The sequence below is a fragment of the Marmota monax genome, unplaced genomic scaffold (genome assembly GCF_021218885.2).
Source record: "Marmota monax isolate L192 unplaced genomic scaffold, Marmota_monax_Labrador192_F-V1.1 WCK01_AAM20220418_F8-fsc00493, whole genome shotgun sequence".
Lineage (NCBI taxonomy): Eukaryota > Metazoa > Chordata > Mammalia > Rodentia > Sciuridae > Marmota > Marmota monax.
Window position 1 is genome coordinate 1,220 of NW_026692681.1, and position 27,986 is coordinate 29,205.

The following is a 27,986-nucleotide window of genomic DNA, read 5'->3' on the forward strand; positions in this document are numbered from 1 at the left end:
TTGTTTTTAAATACATCTGTAATTTTATTATAAAACCATTCTTTTGGCATTAGTTGGTTACAGTGAAAGCAAGATACTGTGAGTGTAGCATAGCAGCTCTAATATAACAGCTGTATTCCCCTGCTTACTGAACCAAAATTTAAGTTACCTCAAATCCATTACATACAAGTTATCTGCAGTCTTTACTGATACAAATCCTTTAGGGAAGAGTTGATGCTAAGGGATTAGAGTAAATGTTGGTAAGACTACAAAAGTGGTAGTTCCTTTATAGGACATTTTTTTCTCCCCCCTCCCCTCCAATTACTTTACTTTAAAAAGAATCAAATTTCTTAGAGCTAATCTGAATAGCAGCAGCACCCAAAGAACATCACACTTAGTTCTTGTTAAAAAGCAATACCTGTGCAATGCATATTTAGGCCACAGGTAAGGGAATGATCGCTCTGGTTTCAAATTCCTCATTAGAATCCCTTAAAAAAATAAAAGCATTCCATCAAGTTCTTCTGGATGGTGTTATTGCTGTACATTTGTTGGGAGGTCACTTTCTCTGCTGTGTTTGCTCTGAAGGGATCTTCCAATATATCTCCAATATTCTTTTCTTATAGTGTCCTTTTCTTTAGCTAGGATTTTACATAACTAAAAATAAAAAATAAAAATTTATTAAAGTAAGTAAGCCTTTGAAACAACACAATTTAACTCTGTTCATGGTCAAATGGACACACTGTAGAGTTACATACTATATACTATGTTCACCATTGACAAAGATGTTGCCCTAAACCAGAAATAATCCTACATTGAATTCTGAAGACCTATGTTGAAAAGGGGCATGAATATTACTGGTAATGGGTACAGCCAATTCTGAGATGCCTAAGAGAAAAATACTGAGTCACACCAGCTTACCTCTAATGCTTTATTAAGAATGTCCTCTTTGTTGTCACATTGGTTTTCTAGCATATCTTCATAGATATCCACAAGAAAGGCAATTAGGTAGGGGGAACTGTGACTTGGTTGTAAATCAAGTAATTGATTTAACAGGTTAGGATATTTGGAAAGACCACGATCCTGCAAAATCCTGAAAGAAAATAATACTTGATTCTGAGAAGAACAAAAACAACAGAAAGATCAAAGAGAAACACAGCAAGAAAGAAGACTTATTTTGAATAAATGACGCTGAAACAAAATGAAAATTTTAAATTATGTGAGTTTTACCGTGGATAATTAGGAACTGAGTAAAATTAGTTTAAAAAAAAATAAAGTTCAGAGCGGCAGGTGGCAAGCCTTGTTCCCAGTGCCCACAGAGACATGGCTGCACCAAGAGAAGATGGTGGGCTGGAACAGCACCACCACTGCCAGCATGTGGGGGAGCCCTTCATCAGCTACTGCATCTACTTCAACCACTAGAGGATGAGCAACCCCAACTTAACAGGCTGTGGGAACATGAATATGAGAAAGGTGTGGACCATCTGACAAATGCAACTGCTGTGTGTAGACAGCCACAGCAGTTGCTAAGTGTTACAGCAAAACCAGCAGTGTTCCAGATGCTTCTGACTAAGTTCCCAACAATTAAGAGAATTTGAAGTGCTCAGAGCTTGGCTGAAGATGATGTGGAATGAGAAACAAATGTCAACATAATAAAATCTGTTAAGATTTTTAAAATTCATAACTTGAAAGATGAGCAGCTCTGGGTAAATAAAGGCAAATGTGCTTGTTATAGATTGTCCCACAATTAAGACTACCAATGTTAATGTTTGTTTTGTGTAGATCCATTTATTTGTTTTATTTATTTTTTCCCAGTGAAAAGTGCATTTTGACAGAGCTTTTCATTTTATATACACTAAGAGTTACCAAAATATCACAGATTTCATTTATTCCTAAGATATGTAGTTAAAGTGTATGCAAGACATAATGTTTCTTGGGCTAAAAACACCCAGTTCTCAGTTTAAAATGATAGGCAAAAAAGTGTGGGAGATAGCACATGTTTTAAGTTAGTACATTTTACTATAAATCAGAAAATTTTATAAACTATTATTTGCGAAAACAGCATTAAAATCTTCAAGAGATCAAAAAAAAGTTTAAAGGTAATCATGTATAATGTGAATATGCACCATATTAAATTAAAGCAGAAAATTAATCATCTTTTAAGTGAAGAGAGATGAAGGAGAAATGTCCCTGTTTCTTCTTGAGATGGTTCCTCATCTCTTTAACTCCTCAGGGACTATAGGTCCCAACTCCCAACATATCCCTAAATGTGTCTGGATTTCAAACTCTGCTCTTTGGGACCAGTTTCCTTAAAGGCCTTAAATTCAACAGTAAGCCTGGCTATGTCAGTGCCAGACAAGTGAAATGTTTCTGCTAAGATTTATAATTGGAAACCTTTAGCAACTAAAGCAGAAATGCTGGCCACCCATCTGTGTAATCTGTAAACAGTCCTCTGTGCTTTATTGTACTCCTGAGCTGGGCAGAACCTAAGTGTCTGTATTCTAATTTTTCACAAAAACCCTAAAGGGTTCATAAATATAATTTAATATGCATTACTTTCCAGGCATGGTGGTATACATCTGTAATCCCAGACACCTGGGAGGCTGAGGCAGGAGAATCACAAGTTCCAGGCCAGCCTCAACAAGTCAGCAAGAACCTAAGCAACTTAGGGAGATCCTGTCTCAAAATAAAAAGGACTGAGGATGTGGCTCAGTGGTTAAGCATCCTGGGTTCAATCGCCAGTATCAAAAAAAAAAAAAAAAAAACATTGGTATGTGCTTGGGAGGTGAAGAGAAGAAATGTAGAGGGCACAGTTCTTGGGAATTGCCATAATTACCATTATGCTTCTGCTCTTAGATTCAAATAAAGAAAAATTCTTTAGTTTCCTTTTAAATAAAATCTAATTAGAAGAGCTGGATGTGGTGGTGCATGACTATAATTCCAGCAGCTCAGGAGGTTGAGGCAGGAGGATCACGAGTTCAAAGCCAGTCTCAGCAACTTAATAAAGCTCTAAGCAACTTAGCAAGACCCAATCTCAAAATAAAAAAATTTTTTAAGGGTTGGGGATATGGCTCAGTGGTTAAGAGCCCCTGGGTTCAATCCCCAGTACCAAAAAAATAAGAAAATCTAATTAGGTATATATTCCATGATATATATATTAGCAGCTTTTATTTATGTGTGTGTGTGTGTGTGTGTGTGTGTGTGTGTGTGTGTGGTATATCTCCAGCAAAAAATAACTTCTTACCCTTTCAAATAGTTCCATGCACTTTCATTATGTGGTACAAGTTTGATCATTTCCAGAGTGTATCTGTAAGGAAAGAACCCACAAATGAGTGTGTAATTTTAAAAGAGCAGTGCAACAATCAGATACAATTTGAACAAATGTGGCAAAACCTAGGAAAGTGTTTTTGCTGTGTCAGACTCCAGATACATCTCTTTCAGCTGGCCTTGCCACCGCTCTAGCTCATATCTAAATTAGAGAACCTCCAAAACTGCAATTGTCCACTCAAGATAGTTCCTCCCTCCCATATTTCTTGTCTAATTCTGAGGAATAACACTTCACTGACATAAAGCTTTAATTCACATCAAGAAAGAAAATTAATATGAAAGATTTTTTTTTTCTGTTTGAAGGAAAGGTGGAGACTTTCTTTTTAATGGTAAAACAATCCAGGAAAAAAAGTCAAACATCTATTTATGCCTGTTAAGTCCTCAGTCACTGAAAAAGGGTAATTAACATAATCTTAGGAGCTATAATTAAAAGTAGGGTGGAAATAATACAAAGAATAAAAATTAAACAACAAGTACATATTCCTTACCTTTCAAAATAAAATTACTATTAAACTATAAGGTGATTTCACAGTCAAAATGGATACTCCCTACTCCTTTCTCTTCTCTTTACCCTGATTATTAAATATAATTCAGATGCAACTGCCACAAATTCTAAGGAATCTACAAAACTATGCTTCACATGAGCAAAGAACTGACTAAAGCTTAGTGATCTTGTTCTTGCTTTGGGGCTATTACAATAGCAATTTTTTCACAGGAGTAACAAACTCATTTAACATTATGAAAAGATTTTTCTAACCACCCTGACATGACCTAACCTTTTCAGTTATTTGGAAAATTATGTCTGTGTAGGTCTTAGCTGGTCCTAGTAGAAGATTCTTAATTTCATTTTGGCAACGTACACTAATGTGTCATCTGTTTTAATGGTGAAAACATGAACTTTGAGGTGAGACTACCTACCTGTAAGTCCTACTTACAGAATTACTTGAAAACTCAAGTTATTCATGAGAATCTCTGAGACTTGTTATGAGAACTAAATAGGAATTTATGGCATACAGTAAATGTTAGATAAATCCTATAATTATCAGGTGAGCATCCTTAATCTGAAAACCCAAAATCCAAAATGCTCCAAAATCTGAAATTTTTTGTGCTTTGACATGATACCACATAGTCAAAATACAGGTGCAGTAAAAATATGTATAATATTATATTCAGGCTATGTGTATAAGACACATATGAAACATAAATTAATTCTGTGTTTAGACTGGAGTTCTATCTCCCACATATCTGATCATATATATATATATGTAAACATTCCAAAAATCTGAAATGTTTCTGGTCCCAAGTATTCTGCATAAAAGATACCTAACCTATGGTACTCGTAGACCATTATTCACATGGAAACAATGGCCACGATACATTTAGTGAAAAAAATCAATGCCTATATGTCACTGTCTAGGTTGCAAATGTTATTTATAAATCCATGTATAAATGTATATAATTATAGCTCATTCTAGAGAGTGGCAGGAAGGAGGAGAAAGAATAAGAGATTTTGATTTTTAATTTTTTATAATTTTATATAATTCAGTATATTTTTCCCCTGATAACTATACTGCATAGGAAAAAAAATTAATGAAAGGGAAAAAAGTGAGGAACACAATCAGGTACACCTATCTATAAAGTTAAAAATATACTTAATAAACTATAAATTCTAGAAGTATGGCTACTATCAATATTTAAAATATTTGTTCTACACATCCTGAGGGAAAAACAAACTTTAAATATAGAAAGCTCTTACATTCTTGACTGATTATTTCTGTTTCTATCTAATAACAGATGACTAGTGATCTGCCTCTAAAGGCTAAAAGACTTGCATTTTCCAAACTTCATATTCAATTTTTCTTTTTTGTACTGGGGACTGAACCCTAGGGCACTGAACCCAGGGGCACTTTACCAATGAGCTATATCCCCAGTCCTTTTTAATTTTGAGTCATGGTCTCACTAAGTTGCTTAGGACCTCACTAAATTGCTAAGGTTGTCCTTGAACTTACAATCCTTCTGCCTCAGCCTCTCTGTAATCACTGGGATTACAGAAATGAGCCAGTCACATTCAATTTTTAATGAAGTTGGGGTTGGGATTGTGGCTCAGTGGTAGAGCGCTCGCACAGCACATGCAAGGCCCTGGGTTCGATCCTCAGCACCACATAAAAATAAATGAATAAAGATATTGTGTCCAATTAAAAAAATAAAAATAAAAAAAAATTTAATGAAGTAATGAAGTAAGACATAGCAAATTAGGAATATACAATATTTGAAATCCATTCTCAATTGGATCAATTCAAGATAAAATAACCTGAAGCATTCTATTTTTTGGCAAGAAATCCAATGCAAAGAGAAATACATGGAACAGCCAGGTGCAGTGGCACATGCCTATAATCCCAGCTTGGGAGGCTAAGGCAGGAGAATTACAAATTCAAAGTCAGCCTCAGCAATTTAGTGAGGCTCTAAGCAACTCAGCAAGATTCTGTCTCTAAATTAAAATATGAAAAAAGGACTGGAGAATACAAAGGGGAATAGAGAGTGCTAAATGACAAAGTATAAATTATCTCTACTTAAACTCCACTATTTTAGGTTGGCTGAATAAAATCTTTTCAGTAAATTCCAGAAGAACTTGCTTTGATGCTGGAAATGTTCTTTATCTATGTTGTCAAGTACAGTAGTCACTAGCTACATTTGGGTACCTGAAATAATGTGACTACTGCAACTGAGGAACTATTTTTTTGTTGTGTGTTTCTTTTTGTGTGTGTGTGTGTATGTGCCAAGGATTGAACTCAGGGGCACTTAAACACTGAGGCACATCCCCAGCCCTTTTTTGTATCTTATTTAGAGACAGGGTCTCATTGAGTTTATTAGGGCCTCACTAAGTTGCTGAGACTAGCTTTGAACTCACAATCCTCCTGCCTCAACCTCCTGAGCCACTGGGAATTCAGGTGTGCACTACCGTGCCAGGCGAGGAAGTATATTTTAAATTTTGTGGTATTGTAGTTAATTTAAATTTAAATAGCTATATGTTGCTAGTAGTTACATACTGGACAGTGCAGCTTCAGATGGAAGAGAGGTAGGTCTGAAAGCCGGGAGCAGAGAGTGAATGGAGGATACTGGACTAAAGCCTTAAAAAAAAAATACATACATATATATATATATATATATATATATATATATATATATATATATATGGGCTAGGGACTAGTGATATAGTACAGTGGTAAAGAATATATGATGCCTTAGGTTTAATCTTCAACACTAAAAAGAAAAAAAATATATGCCACTGGAACCCTTATATAGAAAAGATAAGAGCGGAGTTAGCTGCCTTAAACTGAGAAAAAAAATGGGTCAAGGGAGATTACAGGCAGATGTGCTATAAATCTGCTCTTCCCAACAATAATTAAAAGAACTTTTGTAATTAAAATTTTACTATGAGCTCATCAAGCTTTAAAAACAATATCCACATTCAGGGGCTGGGATTGTGCTCAGTAGCAGAGCACTTGCCTCGCACATGTGAGGCACTGGGTTTGATACTCAGCATCACATAAAAATAAACAAACAAAATAAAGATATTGTGTCCATGTATAACTAAAACAAATTTTAAAAAAAAAAAATCCACATTCAGATTGTCAAATACAGTGAGACAAAATGGCAAATTAGACCAGAAAAAAATGGCTATTGCTATTTATACACATAATACACAAATTTAGGACAATTCAGAAATTTCTAGTTCTTATAATAGCTTTTTGTATAGAAGCTCTCAAATGAGGATGAATTTTTGCTCCAAAAAGGACACTGGGCAATGTCTAGAGAAATTTTTGTTGAAAGCCAGGAGTGCTACGAAATATCCCACAGTATAAAAGATAACCAAGAGTGAACTGGTCCAGAACCCTATAATACAGTAACATGGCATCTGGAAACTATTATCAAAAATGCAACAGATTTAATGAGATAGTTATAAAATAAAGTTTCCTGGACACTATAAAATCTGATTTATTTCCCATCTTTAATAGCAACAATATTTCAAAAAACTTCAGACACTAAACATAGAAGCATACTACATTATTTGTAAATTTATCACTATATGTTTCATCTTTCTATTCTGTCCAATTTTAGTTCCATGATTATAGGATCTGGGGCAGTCTTGGTCTTTGATTTATTCCCAATGCCTGAAACATAGTAGGCATGCAGATTTTTAATGAATGAGCAAGTAAAGGACATTACTTACTGGACTTCTCTTTCCAATACAGCACGATCACTGTAGCCAGTGGTATTAGAAATGACAAAGTATCTTTGGTTCCAGACAGAGTTATTTCTCACATCTTCTTTTAGAAGTTGGTCTACATACTGCAGCTCATTATCCCAAAGTTTAAATTCCTAAAAGAAAGTTGTTTAAAAACACAATTAGAAATGTCCCATTATTTGTAAATATTTAAAACAAAACATCACGCAGGGTATGGTGATGCACACCTGTAATTCCAGCTATGGGAGAGGCTGAGGTAGGAATATCACAAGTTCAAGGCAAGCCTGAACAACATACAAGACCCTCACACCACCAAAAAATTAAGTAAAAATAAAACATGAGTAAAGCTAAAAAGGTAGAACTGAAGAAAAAGTATTTACCACATATGTAGAGAGAGGGAACAGTCACAGGTCAAGGAAACAGAGGGGAATAAAAAAACTGGGGCTGGGGTTGTGGCTCAGTGGTAGAGACTTGCCTAGCAAGTGTGAGGCACTGGGTTCGATTCTCAGCACCACATATAAATAAACAAAATAAAGGTCCATCAACAACTAATAAATATATTTAAAAAAAGAACTAAATTGGAGATAGATCCTGGGAAAAAAATATACAAAAAGCCAAGATAAAAGTCACCAAAGAAAAATTAGAGGGGAAAATAAAAACAAACTCACTAGTAAGAGAATGCGTAATTAATTATACATAGCATTATACATAGTATATGAATTTGATTTGATATTACAATAAGTAAAAGAACAGCATTAAAAATGTACATGTGATAAATTACCTTTAAAATACATGTAGAGAAATATATACAATTTAGCTGGGCATGGTGGCACACACCTATAATCCCAACAGCTCAGGAGGCTGAAGCAGAAGAATCACAAGTTCAAAGCCAGCCCTAGCAACTTACTTATCGAGGACCTAAGCAACTTACCGAGACCCTGTCTCAAATAAAAAATAAAAAAGGGCTGAGGATATGGTTCAGAGGTTAAGGGCCCCTGGGTCAATCTCTGGTACCAAAAAAAAAAAAAAAAAGAGAGAGAGAGAGAGAGAAAGAGAAAGAAATATCTAAGATTGGATTTACAAACAAATTTTTACATTAAAAAACTGGGTTTTTTGTTTTAAGTATTTTCTAAGTATTTTCTTTCTTGTTGGATAGACCCTCAGGGGTGCTTAACCACTGAATCACATCCCCAGATCTTTTTTATTTTGAAAAAGGGTTTCAACGGGCTGGGGTTGTGACTCAGCAGTACAGCGATTGCCTAACATCTGAGAGGCCCTGGGTTTGATCCTCAGCACCACATAAAAATAAATAAATAAAATAAAGATATTGCGTCCAACTAAAAAATAAATATTAAAAAAGAAAGAAAGGAAGAAAAAGGGTCTCATCAAGTTGCTTAGGCTGGCTTTGATCTTGCAACCTCTTGCCTCAGCCTCCCGAGCTGCTGGGATGACAGGCATGAGTCACCATTCCTGGCATAATGCTGCTTTAATAGAAACAAATTATAGGGAAAACTGTTAAAACTTACAAATGTTACAGAGTGGGGACATTATGAAAAAGTGGAGTTATATTTCTTATTGATAACAGAAAAAGGATGAATTTCAGTATGATGGTCCCTGTTTTACCAAGTGATAATAAAAATAATTAAGAAAGAGTCCTGTGTACCCTTCATTTAGATTCTCCAAAGGCATTATCTTACCAACTAAAATTTAACCCCAAAACAATAAAATGATATGGTGTATTATTTTTCACAAAAACACAGACTTTATTCAGATTTTATGTGTTCTCATCTGTGTATATACAGTGAAGGCCAGGGTGTTAGTAGAGGTAGAATACAGTTCTTTGCAATTTTACCCCATGTGTAGCACAAGCAACACTACAATCAAGATACAGAATCATTCCCTCACCACATAGAAAGTGTCCTATACCATCTCTTTATAGTTGTATCTCACTTTTGCCTAATCACTCCTAACCACTGATTTGTTTTTTCTACAACTTCAGTTATTTCAAGAATATTATCTTGTAGCTAAGCACAGTGGCATACGCCTGTAATCCCAGCAGTTTGGGAGGCTAAAGCAGGAGGATCTCAAGTTCAAAGCCAGCCTCAGCAATGGCGAGGTGCTAAGCAACTGTCTCTAAATCAAATACAAAATAGGGCTGGGGATCTGGCTTAGTGGTTGAATGCCTCTGAATTCAATCTCTGGTACGCTCCCCACCCCCCAAAAGAACATTATCTTATAGATTCTCTTCAGTTTTCAGAATTTCATTATTGGTAAAATTAATCGTATCTTTAAAAAGTATTGTGAAAACATATGAAACCATAATATACCAAATGTAAAAGCAAGACAGAAAATTATAAGTACTTTATTTATAAAAATGTATAAGCAACAGGGGCTGGGGTTGTAGCTCAACAGTAGAGCGCTTGCCTAGCATGTGCGAGGCGCTGGGTTTGATCCTTAGCCCCACATAAAAATAAATAAAATGAAGGTATTGTGTCCAACTACAACTAAAAAAATCATAAAAAAAATGTACGGGGGCTGCGGCTATAGCTCAGTGGTAAAGCGGTTCCCTCACATGTGTGAGGCCCTGGGTTCAATCCTCAGCACCACATAAAAATAAATAGATACTGTGTGTTCATATACAGCTTAAAAAAAAATTGCACAAGCAACAATTGAAGGATATTTTGGAGTCTTTCTCATGGAAATCTTTCATAATTTCAGTAAGAAACACACTGGCTAATGTGGCTTTTCAAAGATATTGATAATATTCTACTTCTCAGGTTGTTATGGTAGTAGATAGGGTATGTGTATAACATGCACTTTTATATGATTAAAAATTTCAATAAAAATTTTATAAAATATATAATTAATTAAATTTGAAGTTAAAAATTCTCAGTAAAAAATATTTAGTAAAATGCTCTGGTTATAATGAATAGAACATGAAATAGCAATCCCTGGAAAAAAATTATAGGAAACAATAAAATTGTTTGCTAAAATAAATACAATGTCTAGTGTGAAAGTTGTAACTATTTTATTTAGAATTTAGCATAAACTTAACAGAGGGGTAGACATACAATATATAATAAGTAACAGTTATGATAAGACCATATTCTGAAATTTATATATGCAAAAACCTTAATACATGCTCTTGATATATTAACATTTTACTAAGTTTGATGCTCAATTTGCTAACAAATATAAGAGGTGATGAGAATTCAATCTGAAATGTGTTTAATGTTTATCAGTTTACTATTATTCTTCTTTAATATGAACCTATTCACTAACCAACTCAGAGATTATAAAGATTAACCACCATGAAGAATGTCACATTTTAATTAAGTATCTTAACAGTTCTTTATTATGTTGTGTGTAATGATCTACATGTGTGCTTTGGCTTGGAAATTTAATTAGCCTCTAATACTAATTTTAATTATTTAAGTTAAAAAATAAAATTCTGAAAAATACTATAAAAAGAAAGGTAATACCTGAATGACCCACTGTCGATGCTGCCAGGCATGATAATTCTTTGCATCCTGGTTAAGAATATCAGCAATAAATTCAAGCTCCTGAGATGGATCTTTTAGCCATTCTACTAATACTCGCCTATGGTGCCTGAAACCCAGAGAAGGGAGAGAAATTTTGTGTTAATTTACCCAAGCTAACAAATCATCTACATGGGTTATACTAGGTGATGTGGAAACACACTCAAGAAACAAATATTCATATCTAATTAAAGACACTACTAGAGAGAAAATCTAACATAAAAGAAATGAGAAAATTTTCAGAACACTAAGCAAGGGTTGAGAAACATAAAACAGTAATTTGTGTGTAAAATTAGATACGTAGGGCTTAAAGATGGAAGTAAACCTGGAAGTACAGTTATCTTTTGACAATCACAAAATTCTGTTTTTAGAATTTAGAAATAAGCCAGGTGCAGTGGTACATGCCTGTAATGGGCTCCAAAGTCTGAGGCTGGAGAATCTCGAGTTCAAAGCCAGCCTCAGCAAAAGCAAACTGCTAAGCAACCCTGTCTCTAAACAAAATACAAAATAGGGCTTGGGATGCTCCTGAGTTCAATCCCCGGTATCAAAAATAAATAAAGACATTACAAGAGGGCTGGGGTTGTGGCTCAGCAGTAGAGCACTCGCCTAGCATGAGTAAGGCCCTGGGTTCCATCCTCAGCACCACGTAAAAATAAATAAAGGTATTGTACCCAACTACAACTAAAAATAAACAAAGAAACAAAAAAAGACATTACAGGAGAGACTAGAAGAAATGTGATACTATTTTATGAAATATAATTTTAAATAGTTTATCAGTTTTCCCTAAATTCAAAATGCCACCATTTAAGCAACTTTTCACTCCACCAGTTAGTACAATGAAATTCAATTCTACCCTGGGGAATAAATAGCTACATGTTGCAAGTCTGTCAAAACAGGAGTTTCTATACTAGGATAAGACTAAGAGTTTTACATTAGGTTCCATTTTTACAATTTCCTTAAGCTAAAACAGTTACAGAAATCTATAAGTGAAAATTTCTAAAATTTACTCTGAGGACTAGAAGTATAGCTCAGTGGTAGAGTCTAACCTGTGAGGCCCTGGGTTTAATTCCTCCTACAAAAAAAAAAAAAAAAAATTCACTGTGGCAATGGCTGCCACATGTGCAAACATATTACATACTCCTTTTTTTTTGGGGGGGGGGGCGGGTACCAGGGATTGAACTCAGGGGCATTCAACCACTGAACCATATCCCCAGCACTATTTTGTATTTTATTTAGAGACAGGGTCTCACTGAGTTGCTTAACGCCTCAATTTTGCTGAGGCTGGCTTTGAACTCGTGATCCCCCTGCCTCAGCTTCCCAAGCTGCGGGGATTACAGGTGTGTGCCACCACACCCAGCTGAATTACATACTCTTTTTTTTTTTATAATATTTTTTCAGTTAAAGATGGACACACAACATCTTTATTATTTATTTGTTATGTGGTGCTGAAGTCTAGTGCCTCACACGTGTTAAGCAAACACTCTGCCATGAGCTACAGTCCCAGCCCGAATTACATACTCTTTAAATGAATGAACATATGATATGTGAACTATATCTCAAAATTGATTTTTAAAAAAATCTACTGTATTCATTATATGAATGTGAACAGGAGTTACAGAAAAAAAGGGAAGACATTAGTGCTTAATTGGTGACCTACTCTAAATACACTGAAAATTTTAAAATTTATCTTACAGAATATTAAGAAGCAAGATAATCAAGGAGAAAATCCTCTTAAAGAGAAAGATTACTGAACTTATTTTAGAAATCTTTCAAGTCAGTGAACACTAGAAAGCATTTTACTTTTCAGGTTCCTGGTGAATTCTATCATTTAAGAAAAAGTTAAGAATTAGATCCTTCAGTATATCAAAGTGACTGCTCAGAACAAAATATCACGATGTTCTCTCTGATAGTCAAGATTTAATGACTATTAAACACAGGGAATTAGTTTATAGCATAATATCTCACAGTGGTAATTTAATAAAAAGTTATCAACTTATTACTTCACTATACTAGTTATAATGGAAACAAGTAGAGTGGGCAATTTAAAATGTATCAAAACTAAGCTCCGTGCAGTGGCACACGCCTGTAATTATCGTTACTTGGGAGGCAGGAGGAATACAAATTCAAGGCCAGCCTCAGCAATTTATCAAGGCCCTAAGCAACTTAGCAAGACCCTGTCTCACGAAAAAATAAAAAGAGCTGGGGATATGGCTCAGCGCTCCTGGGTTCAATCCCCAGTACAAAAACAAAACAACAACAACAACAAAAATTAAAACATTATTGAGTTTTCAATAGCAATTAGTTGCTTTAGGTGGGTCAGTGTTCTGCTTTTCAGAAAAAATGGTTGTTAAGGTGTTAATGGCAGTGTTTGCAGTACCCAAGAAAAGAAAAGTTTGTTTTTTTTTTTCTTTTTAGCGAAAAACTAAATTATATTGAGAATGCCTGATATCTGAATTTTATAGCAACACTTTTTTTTATATAAAAACACCTTAAGCTAGCCAATCCCTAAAAAACAAATACCAAATGTCTTCTTTGATATAATGAGAGCAACTAAGAACAGAGCAGGGAGGAAGAGCAGGAAGAAAAGATTAACATTAAACAGAGACATGAGGTGGGAGGGAAAGGGAGAGAAAAGGGAAATTGCATGGAAATGGAGGGAGACCCTCATTGTTATACAAAATTACATATAAGAGGTTGTGAGGGGAATGGGAAAATAAACAAGGAGAGAAATGAATTACAGTAGATGGGGTAGAGAGAGAAGATGGGAGGGGAGGGGAGGGGGGATAGTAGAGGATAGGAAAGGTAGCAGAATACAACAGTTACTAATAGGGCATTATGTAAAAATGTGGATGTGTAACCGATGTGATTCTGCAATCTGTATTTGGGGTAAAAATGGGAGTTCATAACCCACTTGAATCTAATGTATGAAATATGATATGTCAAGAGCTTTGTAATGTTTTGAACAACCAATAAAAAAAAAAGTAAAATGAAACAATTGAAAAAAAAAACAACACCTTAAAATAAAACAAGACCGCAGGGTACATTAATTCTTTAGCTAGCTAAACTCTTTTTTCTCAATAAAACAATTATTTTATAATGCAACTTCTAAGGAATGCAAAAATCTAGTTAAAAAAAAAAAGCTTCAGAGGTCAATTTGTTTACAAATAGAAATCTGTACAATAGCTACCCTACCATGTGTCAAATAATACTGAGTTATTCGCTGTTGGGTCTATTATGTTCTAATTCTTTGAAAATTAATCAGCTATATACATGTTAAATACTGATTCGTGTGAATATTTGGGCAGAATATTCCTCAGCTGGGCCACAAAACACATGGAATTATACAAAGTTCCATGAATAAGCTGCTTTTCCATACTTCTACAAAGAATATTTTCCTTGCCTCAGAGGTTTTTCTTCAGAAGTCTTCCTTAAATCTTAACATAAGGATAGTGTGGTGTGTGTGTGTAGGACATTATGCTGAGAGAAGATAAAATGGTGGCAACTTCATTTTGGAGTTGAGAAGACAGGTATACTAAGCAGGCAGTTCGTGGCACAGAAAGTGGAAAGAGCTCAGGCTGGAGTTGTGTCTCAGTGATAGAGTGTTTGACTAGCATGTGTGAGGCACTGGGTGTGATTCTCAGCACTATATATAAGTAAACAAAATAAAGGTCCATCCACAAGAAAGTGGAAAGAGCTCTTGGTAGTATGCCATGCTGCCTCTTCTACTTCAGCATAATTTCTTTACTGCCACACCACAATCATAACAGCAGCAGCAATAGCTACCATTCATAGGCTTCACACTAGAGACTGGGCACCATTCAAATTATCTTTCTTATTTATTCTTTGTGCCCCTGCTCCATGACTCCTCCCTTTTCCCCTATTGTGTTCACTACTCCCATCCTAACAATCTCCATACTCTTATCTTTGCATATGCTGAAAAATTCTACCATTATATTTTTTGCATCGATTTATAAAGTAACTGATGTTATTATTTGCTTTCCCTATTAGACTGTGTCTTGGTCATATTTGTATACTCAGCACTAGTACAAAGCCTTTGTATACTCAGCACTAATACAAAGCCTGTGAAATAAACGAATGAAGGATTAAATATTAGAAAGTCATTTTATAATACACCAAACAGAAAGCTTTTTTTTCAGTACTGAGGATGGAATCCAGGGCCTTGCGCATGCTCAGCAAGCTTTCCACCACTGAGCTATATCCAGAATTCTAGAAAACATTTTTCAGATATTTTTACTCACATTTTTTCTCATTAGCAGCAACTGCACAGTGATTCTGAAATTTCAAATAATAATAACAGCTAACATTTGAATGTTAACTGTGGAGCAGACACCATTTTGATCACTCAACATAGTTCTCATTTAATCCTTGTGTTAGCTTCTTTTCACTGTGAAAAAATACCTGAGAAAATCAACTCGAAGGGAAGATTTATTTTGGCTTATGGTTTCAGTAAATGGCCACCTGGGTGTTGATTGTGGGCCTCTAGTGAGGCAGAATATCATGGCAAAAGGGCACAGTAGAGCAAAACCAGCAAGGAGCTGGGGCAGGATGGGGACAAGATGTAGTCTCCAAGGGCACATCCCCTAGGACCTATTCCCCCAAGTAGGCCCCATCTCCCACAGTTTTCATCCCCTTCCAATAGTCCACTCACTCACCTATGAATCCATCAGTGGCAATAGAGCCCTAATGATCTAATCACTTCCAAAAGCCCCACCTCTGAATTTTGAAGACCAAGTATTCGACACATCAGCCTTTTGGGAACATTCTAGATCAAAATCCAAACAATCCTCCTAACAATCCTGTGGGGCAGGTAACATTAGCCCCAATGTAAAGTTCTAAATTATAAAGAAGCTTAGGATGATATTCAGTGGTAGAACAATTGCCTAGTATGTACAAGGGCCTGGGGTTTGATCCCCAGGAGGGCAAAAAATAAATAAATACAAGAAAAAAATCCTTTACTATATCATCATCTACTGGCAGAACCTATGCAGAATAACATTTCTATCTTACCAAACTTGATAGTTTTTGGGCTGTTCCTCAATTATTGCAGTGATGTAGTTCATTTCCTCATGTAGATCCTTTTGAAGTGACTTTAAGAGAACTCTCCGAAAATGCCTACAGCAAACATCAAGCACAGAAAGTCTCATTACTCCAATTAAGTTGCCTATCAACAGTATGAAATAAAGCTAAAAGAACAATACGGTTAAGACAAATTTTTGTCAGTTATTTTATATAACAAATAATTTTTAATTTAAGTGCACAAATTGTCCATATTCATACAACTATCTGGTAACTAGATGAATCAAGCATTTAAAGTAAAAAAGAGTAAAAGGCAACAAATATGATAGAAAAAAAGTAGATTTTGGAACCTTAAGGAATGAAAAGGCAACTAAATTCTATTTTCAGGTAATACTCTGATTACATGTGTTATATAATACAAAAAGCAAAGACATTTCTTTCCTTATATAGAAAAGTTAGCTCATGTAGGTTATATTAGTCATATAATAATTAATTCTATTATAAACATTATCAAATATTTTATTTCTAGAACCACCATCAAAATGTTTGTAATTAATTTCAGATTATTAAAAAAACTTAAAAGTGAAGCAAATATAATTTCTGAAATTAAAGAGAAAGTGGAGTCAAGTCATTTTTTTGAAATTCTCTATGGACAGTACTGGTCTAATCTTAGTAAACTAATTTTCAACAATTTGCAACTCAATATATATTAAGAGACAAATAGTTCAGAACCTACTTTAAAAGTTATCTTTTAAAATGAAATGCAAAATATGAGATTACAGCATTTTTCTCTTACTATTATTAAAGAAAGTTGTCCTTTTTTTTAAGAGAGAGAGAGAGAGAGAGAGAGAGAATTTTTTAATATTTATTTTTTAATTTTCAGTGAATACAACATCTTTATTTATTTATTTATTTTTAAAATTTTTATGTGGTGCTGAGGATCAAACCCAGCGCCCCGTGCATGCCAGGCAAGCATGCTATTGCTTGAGCCACATCCCCAGCCCAAGAAAATTGTCTTAACAGAGCATATAAATGCAAACACTTGGTTAATATGGGTAATGAACTCAGGTATAGTGCGTTTAAAAAAACAGCAAATAAATTTCTTAGGAAAATTTAAGATGCATTCTAAGTTCCTTTGTGCCATATAGTCAGTAATTTCTTAAAATTTAAGAAAGTACATATTAGAGCCATAAAATAATGGAATATCCTACTGAGGACTTCAGTTAAACATGGTAGACTAAATAGGTTTACTCTTATTCCCTAAATAAAACCCCACTAAAATGATATTAAAGCAATACAGAAGATATAAATCCACAAGGAGAAATGGTGCAAAGGGTTACCACAGCAAGTATAAGAGGTAAAGAAAATTATAAAAAATGTAAGCAAACAGACAAGTTTGTAACTGACTTAGAAAAGCAATGTAGCCAGACACAGTGGTAGATGCCTATAATTCTGGCTACTTCAGAGGCTTAGGCAGGAGGGTCACAAGTTCAAGTCTAATCCAGGCAACTTAAAGAAAATCACAAAATAAAATAAAAATGGCTGGGGATGTTGTTCAGTGCTAAGCACACAGGAAACTCTGGATTTATGCCAAGTACTGGGGAGCAGGTGGGGGCAGGAGGAATCATATAAACCTGTCAACAGTAGTGGAAACCTTAATAAAGTTTCAAAAATTGAAGGTACTTGTTTTTTTCCAAAACTGGGAGTCAAGAGTGGGGCTGAAAAATAGAGCAAGGTCTAGAGAAACATTCTTAGCAGCCACAATCCTTCCCTTCACCTTGATCAGAAAGGTGACATCTCCTGACCTGAGCAGGAAACAATTTTAATTTTCTAGAAAAACCTAAAGCAGAAAGTGATACTAGGTACATTCAAAGAAGGGTGAGGTAAAGAATGAAAATAAACACATTTAAAATGTTAATATAAAAAACTGAAAAAAATTAAAACAAGATAAAATAAAGAATAGATAAGGGCTGGGGCTGTAGCTCAGCGGTAGAGCGCTTGCCTAGCATGTAAGAGGCACTGGGTTCGATCCTCAGCACCACATAAAAATAAACAAATAAAATAAAGGCATTCTGTCCATCTACAACTTCAAAAAAAATTTAAAAAAAAAAAAGGATAGATTTAAAAAAATGTTGAAATTGTCTAACAGGCTGATTTGCCCCCCCCCCCAAAAAAAAGAAAAAGGAAAACAAAGTTGATACACTGAACAGTGAAACTTTCCTAACATATTTCCCTGCCTGATCCCCCAGAATTGTGGCAGGCAAATGTTTTTCTTAGACAATAAATTAGATGGATCCTCTTTGGAGAAACACACTAAGAAAAAGACTTAAAAAAATATTGAGCCCGGCACGGTGACACATGCCTGTAATCCCAGGAGCTTGGGAGGCTGAGGCCAGGAAAATCTTGAGTTCAAAGCTAGCCTCAGCAACTCAGCAAGACATGTCTCTAAATAAAATACAAAAAGGGCTGAGGATGTGATTCAGTGGTTGAGTGCCCGAGTTCAATCCTTGGTACCAAAAAAAAAAAAAAATACTGATATGCAAAAGTTTCAAAACAGCCACATCCCCATCTCGGTAACTTTATAACTGATAAATCATGCCACACATAGGGCTTCCAATCAGGCTTTTTCCTTTCTCCATTATGAGTATAAAAGGAGAACCAAGAATTACCAATCATTTATAGAAAAACCTTTATATGAAAGAGACTAAAACAACAGATGGAAAGATATTTCATTCATGGAATCAAAAAGCAAGATGATGTCTTTTCTTAAATATTAAGGAAAAAAGAGCTCTGAGAAATTAAAAATGAGTGCAAAAATATTTAAAAATTAATAGAAGAGTTAGAAGATAAAACTGAGGGAATATCATAAAAGTAAATTTAAAAAAAAAAAGGAATAAAAATAAAGAAAATACAATCTAGGAGGTACAACATGCAACTAAAAGTCATTCCAAAGACAGAAAACAGAGAAGAAATTATTTAAAGAACATACAAAAATTCCTAGAACTTAAAAATGAGAAAAAGGTTCAAATAAAGAAATGGGAATCTTCTCCACCTGAACCACAGAGGCAAAAGAAATGGGAAAGCAGTTGTAAAATTCTTCTTAGGGAAAATGATTTTGAATGTAGAATTCTACTAATAAAGCTGAAGGAAGATTTTAAGATTTCTAATGTATAATCTCCAACACTGTTGTCCACACATCCATCCATAAGTTTTCTTCTAGTCAAGTATGCCTTCTACAATATGAGAAAGTAAAGCTAGCAATTTGGCTCAGTGATAGAGTGCTTACCCAGGAAGTGCTAAGGCCCTGGATTCAATTCCCAGCACCGCAAAAAAAAAAAAGAAAAAAAAACAAAAAACTCAAAACTTTGTTTTTAAAATGAGAAAGTAAGTCAAGGAAGAGAAAGATGTGGGATTTGGAAAATAGAAGACTACACAGATAAAAGAGCTAAAGACTCCATTTGTAGCACCCAAACAAATGAAGGGGGGAAAAATGGAATGCAAGGATTACCTGTTATATTCAATAATAATAAAACATTTACATAAATCAGAATGTCTGGGAGATGAATTACTTATTGGTACAAAGAAAATCAGACCAAACAAAAAAGGCTATTTATTAAGGGATATGTGAATATACTATGAAATGTGGTTCAGCATGAACTAGGAACTGATAACTAATTTGTGATGAAGGGAAGAAAGTAGTACATGAACACTCCATCTTCAAGGAACGAATAGATATCATCTAAAATGTTTTAAAATGTAAAAAATAAAAATAACAGCAAAGCATATTATCTAACATACAGAAATTAAGTAGAGAAATAACAAGTGGGCACAGTGGCATGAGCCTATAATCTCAGTTGCTCAAGAGACTGAGACAGGGGAATCACAAGTTCAGGGCCAATCTGGGCAACATAGCAAGATCTTGTCTCCAAACAAAAGAAAAGCAAAACAAGAGCATAGGTGCTGCTTCTGGGGAATGGGACCCTGGTCGTGGGAAGAAATAGGGAAGAGATTTTTCTCCCTTCAACTTCTGACTTTTACACCCATATGTGAATTATTATTTTGATAGAAACTAAAATTCAGTTAAATAAAGAAAAGTCATTTGAACTAAAACCTGAGAAGTGTAAGCAGAAAATATCTCAAAGTTGTGTATTACTTACCACACCGTATAATTGGCGGCATTTAACTCAATAGCATCCTGGGTAAGCTTAAAAGCTCGTTCACTTCTTTCATCACGCTGTAGAACAGCTCGGAAATAATCATAAACATCTCTAACTGGAGATAGAAAACACAACTGCATTAGGACTACCTTTCTTATTTAAAATTAACACTATAACATAAAAGCTGTTGTACTTACGTAGAAAGACATTTTATTTGCATATGTAACATTTATATCAGTAAGTGAAATAGAATCAAATGACTGTGACTGCCACCCCAACAATACTCAGTGTCACAGTCACAACACACAAGCTACACAGGTCTAACCATGCTTATTATTTATATGCACTTAAACGGGTTAATGCCAAACTGCAAATCTCCTTAAGATTTTACATAAAATTAAAAGTAGTATTCAAATACATTCACATAGCTGTTTTTCTTATTTTATTTTGATCAGATTCTTAACTGAAAAAATATATAGTAAAATGGCAGAAAACTCAAGAGTATAAAAGGTTCACATTAAATTTCCATTCTACTAAATTCTCAGTCCTCCTCTCCAGAAACCATTGTTAACGGATTGTAATATATCCTGCCAAATATATGCTAAGCATATACAATTGTATACTTCATTCCATCCTTCAGTTTTTACAACGAGATCATAGCACACTCAACACTTTGGCCCTTGCTTTTTTCATGCATGTATTATTATAGATTGTATAAACTAGTATAAACGTCTATGGGAAATTATTTGGTAATATCTATTAAAAATCAAAACTTACATACTCAATGATTCAAGAAATTGAGTTCTAGGAAGTTTTTTCTTATAAATACTCTTATATGTGCAAAGTAGGACAGAAAATGCGGATAATCTGGGAACTCACGACCTGTGAGTGGCATTTACAGTAGAGTCTTATAGAACTATGTCCTTGACCTGTGGTGTGTGTGCTAACTCTAGGAATTAATGTTAGAACTGAAGGAAATTGTAGGACACCTAGTTAGTGTCTACTGAGAATTAGAGAACTGCCTGGTGTGGAAAACCATTTGGTGTCAGACTATAACCATCACACTGAAAGTATCAGATAAGAATATGCACAATTATAGCTCTTTATAAAGTATAAGATACACAAAGATTACCTGCTTCTAAACAGTATCTTTTGGGGGAGAAGGGGCACCAGGGATAGAACCCAGGATCAAGTACTAAGGCATATTCCCAAACCTTCTTATTTATTTATTTATTTTAATTTTAAAACAGGGCCTTGCCAAGTTGCCTATGGTGGCTGCTCACTTGCAATATTTCTGTCTCGGCCTCCTGAGTACTTAGGAGCACAGATGACTTTTAAACACTAACTTTAAAAAACTAAGTTTAATCCAGGCACACTGACACACGCCTATAATCCCAGCTACTGGGAAAACTGAGGCGGGGGATCACAAATTCAAAGCAAGGCTCAACAACTTAATAAGACCCCATCTCACAACAAGAAAAAAAAGGATTAGAGATGTAGCTCAGTGGTATAGATGCTTGCATAGCATGCGTGCAGCCATGGGTCCAATCCCTAATAATTCAGAAAAAAAAGAAATTTTAAATAAAATGATTATTATAACATGTTAACTTGATAAAAATATTTTCATATATCACAAATATATTATATATTTGTATATGCATAAAATATACTACACATATGCACACTGATAAAATAATTAACTGGGTGACCATTAGGTAACACAGCTCTAGCACCTTAGGTTTCTATGTAAGTAAAGCAAAAGCCAATTCAATGTAAATAGCAAAATAAAACTGAAGCCAAATCAGTCAGAAATTGCTGACTAACCTCTAAGTAAATAGAATCTTATACTCATTAAGCTTTTTCTGTAGCTTTCATTTTATATTAAATATTCTTTTGCTGGACAAGGTGATGCACACCTATAATCCCAACCACTCAGGAAACTGAGGCAAGTGGAGGCCAGCCTCAGCAATTTAGCAAGACTGTCTTAAATAAAAAAATAAAAAGAACCAGGGATGTAGCTTAGTGGTGAAGCATTTCAATCCCTAGTACTGAAAAAATAAGTAAACAAACAAAAATATTTAAATAATTTAAAAATTATAAACTTTGCTGGACACAGTGGTACATGCCTATAATCCCAGCAACTCAAGAAGCTGACACAGGAGGACCACAAATTCAAAGCCAGCCTCAGCAACTTAGTGAGGCCCTAAGCAACTTAGTGAGGCCCTAAAAACTTAGTGAGTTCCTGTCTCAAAAAATAAAAAGGCTGGGGATGTGGCTCAGTGATTGAGTGTCCCTGGACTCAATCCCTGGTACCAAAAATAAACAATATATTGTCCTACTCAAAGTTTCCGAAACAACTTTTTTCCATGCAACTGTTTCTGATATCTGTCCATAGTAGATCTAAAACTTTTTAATATTATGTAGTATTTGATTATATGACAAAAGTTTTATTTTTATCTAAAAGATATACAGGTGGTTTCTAATACCTTGCTTTTTAAAAAAAATGTTGCAAATTTTAACAGCAAATATATATGGTGTTTACTGTGAATCAGACACTGCTCTATTATTTATGTGAATAATTCACTCAATCTATAGTTTCTACCACTGGCCTCTACAGTGGTCCAGGGAGTTTACAAAGAGTGGCCCAGGGAGTTTACAATGAGTGGTCCAGGGAGTTCAAATAACTTGTTCAATGTTACAGAACTAACAATATGGTGAAATCAGAATTTGAACCAGGTGGCCTGGCTAAAATCTACACTCTAAGCCTACCACATATCTTGCTGTGCCATGTGCCAAAGTGAATCCAGAATATATAATTAGAAGCAGTACTGCCAGGTTATAAGATCTAAAAATTTCCCATTTCAATAGCTATACCACAATGATTCTTAAAATGGCTAGCTGTATGAAATGTATGAATCTTAATAGTTTTAATTTTTGCCATTTCACTCATGGGTAAAAAATGACATTCTCAATTTCCATATATTTTATTCCTAATAATGATGGATTTTTCCTGTTTAATGACTAGTGGAATTTCCTTTTCCATAAACAACCAGTTTATACCCTTTGTCCATTTTTGGGATTACCTTTTTAGTCTCCTTATCCTTTTGTAGGAATTCATTTTAATACTAAATATCAATCTTGTTTTCTACCATATAATCTTCTCCCACACTGCTGCTTGTTTTTTAACTTGTTCATGGATTCTTTTGTCATGTAACTTTAAATTTTGATATGTTTATCTAGTAATTTTTTTAAGACGTTGATGGAGCTTTATTTTATTCATTTATTTATATGTGGTGCTGAGAATCAAACACAGGGCCTCATACATACTAGGCAAGTGCTCTACAATGGAGCCACAAACCCAGCCGAACCCAGTAATTTTTGATAGGTCAAACCTATCTATATTTGTCCCTTGTGATTGCTAACTATGGCATATATAAGAATTTGAAGTATTGTCTACTCCACAATAGATTAATAATTTACTTCCAATACAAATGTATGATTTTATCAGTTTCCCCAACATTTTTGTTATAGGTAGTTATCAATCTGAAAAAGTTATTTATATTTCTCTGATCATTAGTAATGCTGAAATTCTTCATAGATATTTCTATTTCTTCTAGTAAACTGTTCATATATCTCAAAATATGGAAATTTTGCATTTTTATGTAATTATACATTTTGATCTTATCCTTAATGAATTATTTTACTTCTAGCCTAATAATAGAACTTTTAGAACTTTAGTTCATCTGTTATTTTCATATTCATTAAGATAGGAGATAGGAGCCAGGTATGGTGGCACATACCTGTAATCCCAGCAACTCAGGATGCTGAGGCAGGAAGATCGAAAATTCAAGGACAGGCTCAGCAATTGAGCAAGGCCCTAAACAACTTAGTGAGATCCTGTCTCAAAATAAAAAGTACAAAGGGCTGGGATGTTACTCAGTGGGAAAGAACCCTTGGGTTAAATCCCCACTACCAAAAAAAAAGGCTATGAGATAGGGATATAATTCAACTTTTATCTACACACATAGCCAACTGTATCAAACTAATTTGATCAATCTATCTTTTTTATAAAGGTATGAAATGTATCCTATACTAAGTTTTCATATATTCTGGTAACTTACTTTTAGTCCTTATTTATCTCTTTATTTGTATACTAATCCCACATTAATTATTTAGTAGTACTTTTTAATATTTGATAGGACAAACCCCACACTACTATTCTTTCTTTTAAAATTTTTCTTGCCATTATTTCCTAGTCAGCAAATAAATAAATATATGCTTTTTGTAAAAGAGGAAAGATCTTGGATAACAAAACTTTAAGTGAAAAAAAAAAAAACCATACACACACGCAAAATTACAAAACCAGCATTCCATTTTATTCATTTACCCTTTCCTAGAACAACTAACAATTAACATTTGTATGACCTTCAATTTACAAAGCATTTTAACATTCATCATGGAAAGAATGACACTTTGTCAAAGAAAATAATCCATTCATTTTAATATCAGTAAACATATTCCAACTGAACCTAACATTCATTGTCAAAATATATTTAAAAATGCTGATGTTTCAGCAACCAAAGTTTTTTCTAAATAAAACAGTAACTCATTTGTTATCTAACACACAGATTAAATAGCAAATGAAAAGTACAATCACATAATAGCTATTATGTATTATAATGTAACATTCATCACTTAGGATATCTCCATTCTTTGGACAAAATAAAACTTTAAATTGCAAAAATAAGTCACACAAAAAAAATCAACTCATCATAAGTAATTCAGATCCTTATTAGACAAAAACCTATCAATCATCTTGCTACATAGTTGTGAATTTAACACTGAAACAATGTTTGACTTATAGACCTTTTCCTAATAAAAATAAACTTACATTTTTCACTATAGATGATCTGGACCACTGGATTTGGACCATCATTCTGTGGTACTGGATCTATATCAGCCCATTCTGCTCTGTCCCTGAAAATATACATTTTTTTTTCAGTGATTACATTCAAACACATTAGAAGAACTGGCATTTTCAAAAATGGCAATAATCACACTTACATTAACACTAGTAACTTACAGAGATCTTACATTTAAAAAAGCTTATAAATCAACATTTTCAAATTTAGTTTTAGAAGTGGCAGAACATATTTTTGCAGCAAGTATACAACTTAGAAATCAATCTCATTGATCTAATAAGACTGCAATCAGTCAGCAATTTTTAAAATCTGAGTAATAATTTACTATAAATTGACCCCCTGCCCCATCCCACCCCCACCCCAGTACTGGGGATTGAACCCAGGGATTTTATTTTTTATGTTAAGACAGGGTCTCAGTAAGTTGTTGAAGGTTGCTAAATTGCTGAGACTGGCCTCAAACTTGTGATTGTCCTACCTCCTGAGTCACTGGGATTATAAGGCTGCGCCACTGCAGCCAGTCTGGACTGACATTTTAAAACCAAAGTAAACAATCTACTGTGTACTAGAGAGGTGGCCCTGATGGCCATTAAGGGAGCAGGTTCTAGGGCTAAGGATGTAGCAAAAGGTGAGAGCAGGTTCTGGAATCTAACAACTGCCTAAACTGGAATATCAGTTCTACTTCTTACTAGCTGTGTGGCCTTGAAAAAGTTACTTAATCTCTCTGGGACTCAGTTTCTTCATTAAAAAAACAGAGATAACATTATTAATCAATCTTAGAAAGCTATTTTGAGGATGAAATACTATGCTATTAAAACATGCACAATATATAATAAGAATTCAATGAATATTACCCATTATCAAGCTAAAATAACAGTAGAGTGGCAACTATAGGTGCTTACAGAAATTTCAATGTGAATTGCCCTATGTGATCAAATTTATTTTAACTGTCTTTTACTTACATTCTCTTCCTTTCACCCTCTATTTCTTTCTTGCTTTATTTATTTTGGTACAAGGAATTGAATATGGTGGTGCTTTACCATTGAGCTACATTGCCAGCCCATTTTTTAACTTTTAAATTTGGAAACAATTTCTCACTGTTTGGGAAAACTTGTTAAGTTTCTGAGGTTGGCCTCCTATATCAGCCTCTGGAGTGGGTGGTATTACAGGTGTGTGCCACTGTGCCTGGCTCTTTCACCCACTCTTTACCTCTCTATACTCATCAGCTATTTCACAGCAGAGATATGTGGCTTACAATCTTGAAATGGTGCCCCTCATACAGGAAGAAACACAGGAGAAACAATGACCTGAGATGTGAAACCTAGAGTCTACGGGATGGCACGAGAAAAATAAGACTGTCATTTAGGCACTGGGAAATTACAGTCATGTGAAGAAACTTGAGCATTTCACAATCCAAAGAGGAGGCTGAAGATTACAGGAACAAACCAATTTAAATCGGAAAATATTAGCTCCAACAAAAAAGAAAACTAGATAGTGACTTTCACTCATTCATAAAAACAAGGCAAATAAGCCATCTAATAGGTTTAGGTTGAACTACAGAAGACAGAAGGACTTTCTGATTGTTTCTGCAGCTTCCCAAGAACTAGGCAATCCACATTACTATCTGAACACAAGGAACAGATGGGGATTAGACTGGGTGTTGGCAGAGATAGGGAAAAGAGGCAAAAAAGTTACAGCAGTACCTTCATATTGCTAGTACAAGGGACCAGGAGTAGGAGATGCATATGAGAATTTAGGTAACAATTCTATTTTCACGCTCACGGCCTAACTCAGTTCCTGGAGACAGTAGGGGCGAAAATAATGGTTAAATGAAAAGCTCTCAGTCCTTGAAATTCTTATACCTTTTATTAATACGGCAGAACAAACCGCAGGAAGCCAGTACAGCTCGTTTTTAAAGGAAAGCTGGCTTTTTATTAAATAATTATTTTCTTGGCATTCTATAAAAACCGCACCCTAACCCTTCCATTTTCATTATGGTCATTAACAGGATAACGTTCTAGGACTATAGAAGAGAGCGGGAAATTTCTTAAGCGTATGAATCATGACACCTAAAAGAGTGCTGTCCGGTGTTCTGTAGTTTCTACGTTTCATTCAAGCCTGCGGGAAGCCACAGAGACGTGCCTGGCGCCCGGACTCCGCAATGTCTCTCGGGGGTCAGCGCTGCCTCCGGGAAGCGGCAATCTGGGAAGGAGCGCGAGAGTCTCGGGCTGGCGCCAACCAACCAGCTACCCCTCGGCCTGCCAGCCCGCCGGGCCGCACAAACTTCGGCAGAACAGAGGCCGGAAGCTTGTACCGGGGCAGAATTTCCGCCGCGGCCCGGCTCGGGGGCGTTACCTGTACAGGACATAGGTGGGCGAGTCCAGGCTCAGAAACCCGTCGTCCATAGGGGACGCCACTGCTCCTCCGGCCTCGGCCGCCATCCCTTCTTCCTGCTGCTGCTGCTGGGGTGGCGGTGGGTGCGGCTGCGGAGGGGGCTGCTCCGGCTGACCGGGCTCACCACCCTGTGTAGCCTCTCCGACCCCCTCGGCGGCCGCCATCTCTCCTCGGCCCGCTGCGGAGGTGGTGGCGGAGACCCCGCCCCCCGCAGCCTCGCCCCTCGCTCCCCTCCCTCTCGTGGCCCACTTCCGGTGTCCTGCTTCCGGCCACCGAGACGCGGGCCAGAGGGCCCGGGCGGGGCCGGGTGTTCTCTGGGTAGGGGCGTGGACACTGGTGGGACAGCGTGCGCGGCGGCCCCACGGGGCTCAAGGCTAGACACACGTCTTGC

At 35.4% G+C, this 27,986-nt stretch overlaps 1 protein-coding gene and 1 pseudogene across 1 annotated transcript; one reads left to right on the top strand and one right to left on the bottom strand.

The window, feature by feature from the left end:
* LOC124093975 (protein farnesyltransferase/geranylgeranyltransferase type-1 subunit alpha) lies at window positions 1–27,808 on the bottom strand. Its single transcript, XM_046446516.2, has 9 exons — window positions 27,557–27,808; window positions 25,174–25,259; window positions 20,283–20,397; window positions 16,117–16,221; window positions 11,032–11,158; window positions 7,535–7,683; window positions 3,221–3,283; window positions 898–1,069; window positions 1–633 (listed from the first exon to the last, which is right to left on the bottom strand). Exons 1-9 carry the CDS (start codon window positions 27,757–27,759, stop codon window positions 511–513), a joined length of 1,143 nt encoding a protein of 380 aa, XP_046302472.1. The 5' UTR covers window positions 27,760–27,808; the 3' UTR covers window positions 1–510.
* On the top strand, window positions 1,319–1,713 carry LOC124093976 (mitochondrial import receptor subunit TOM20 homolog; annotated as a pseudogene).
* Window positions 27,809–27,986: the final 178 nt, after the last annotated feature.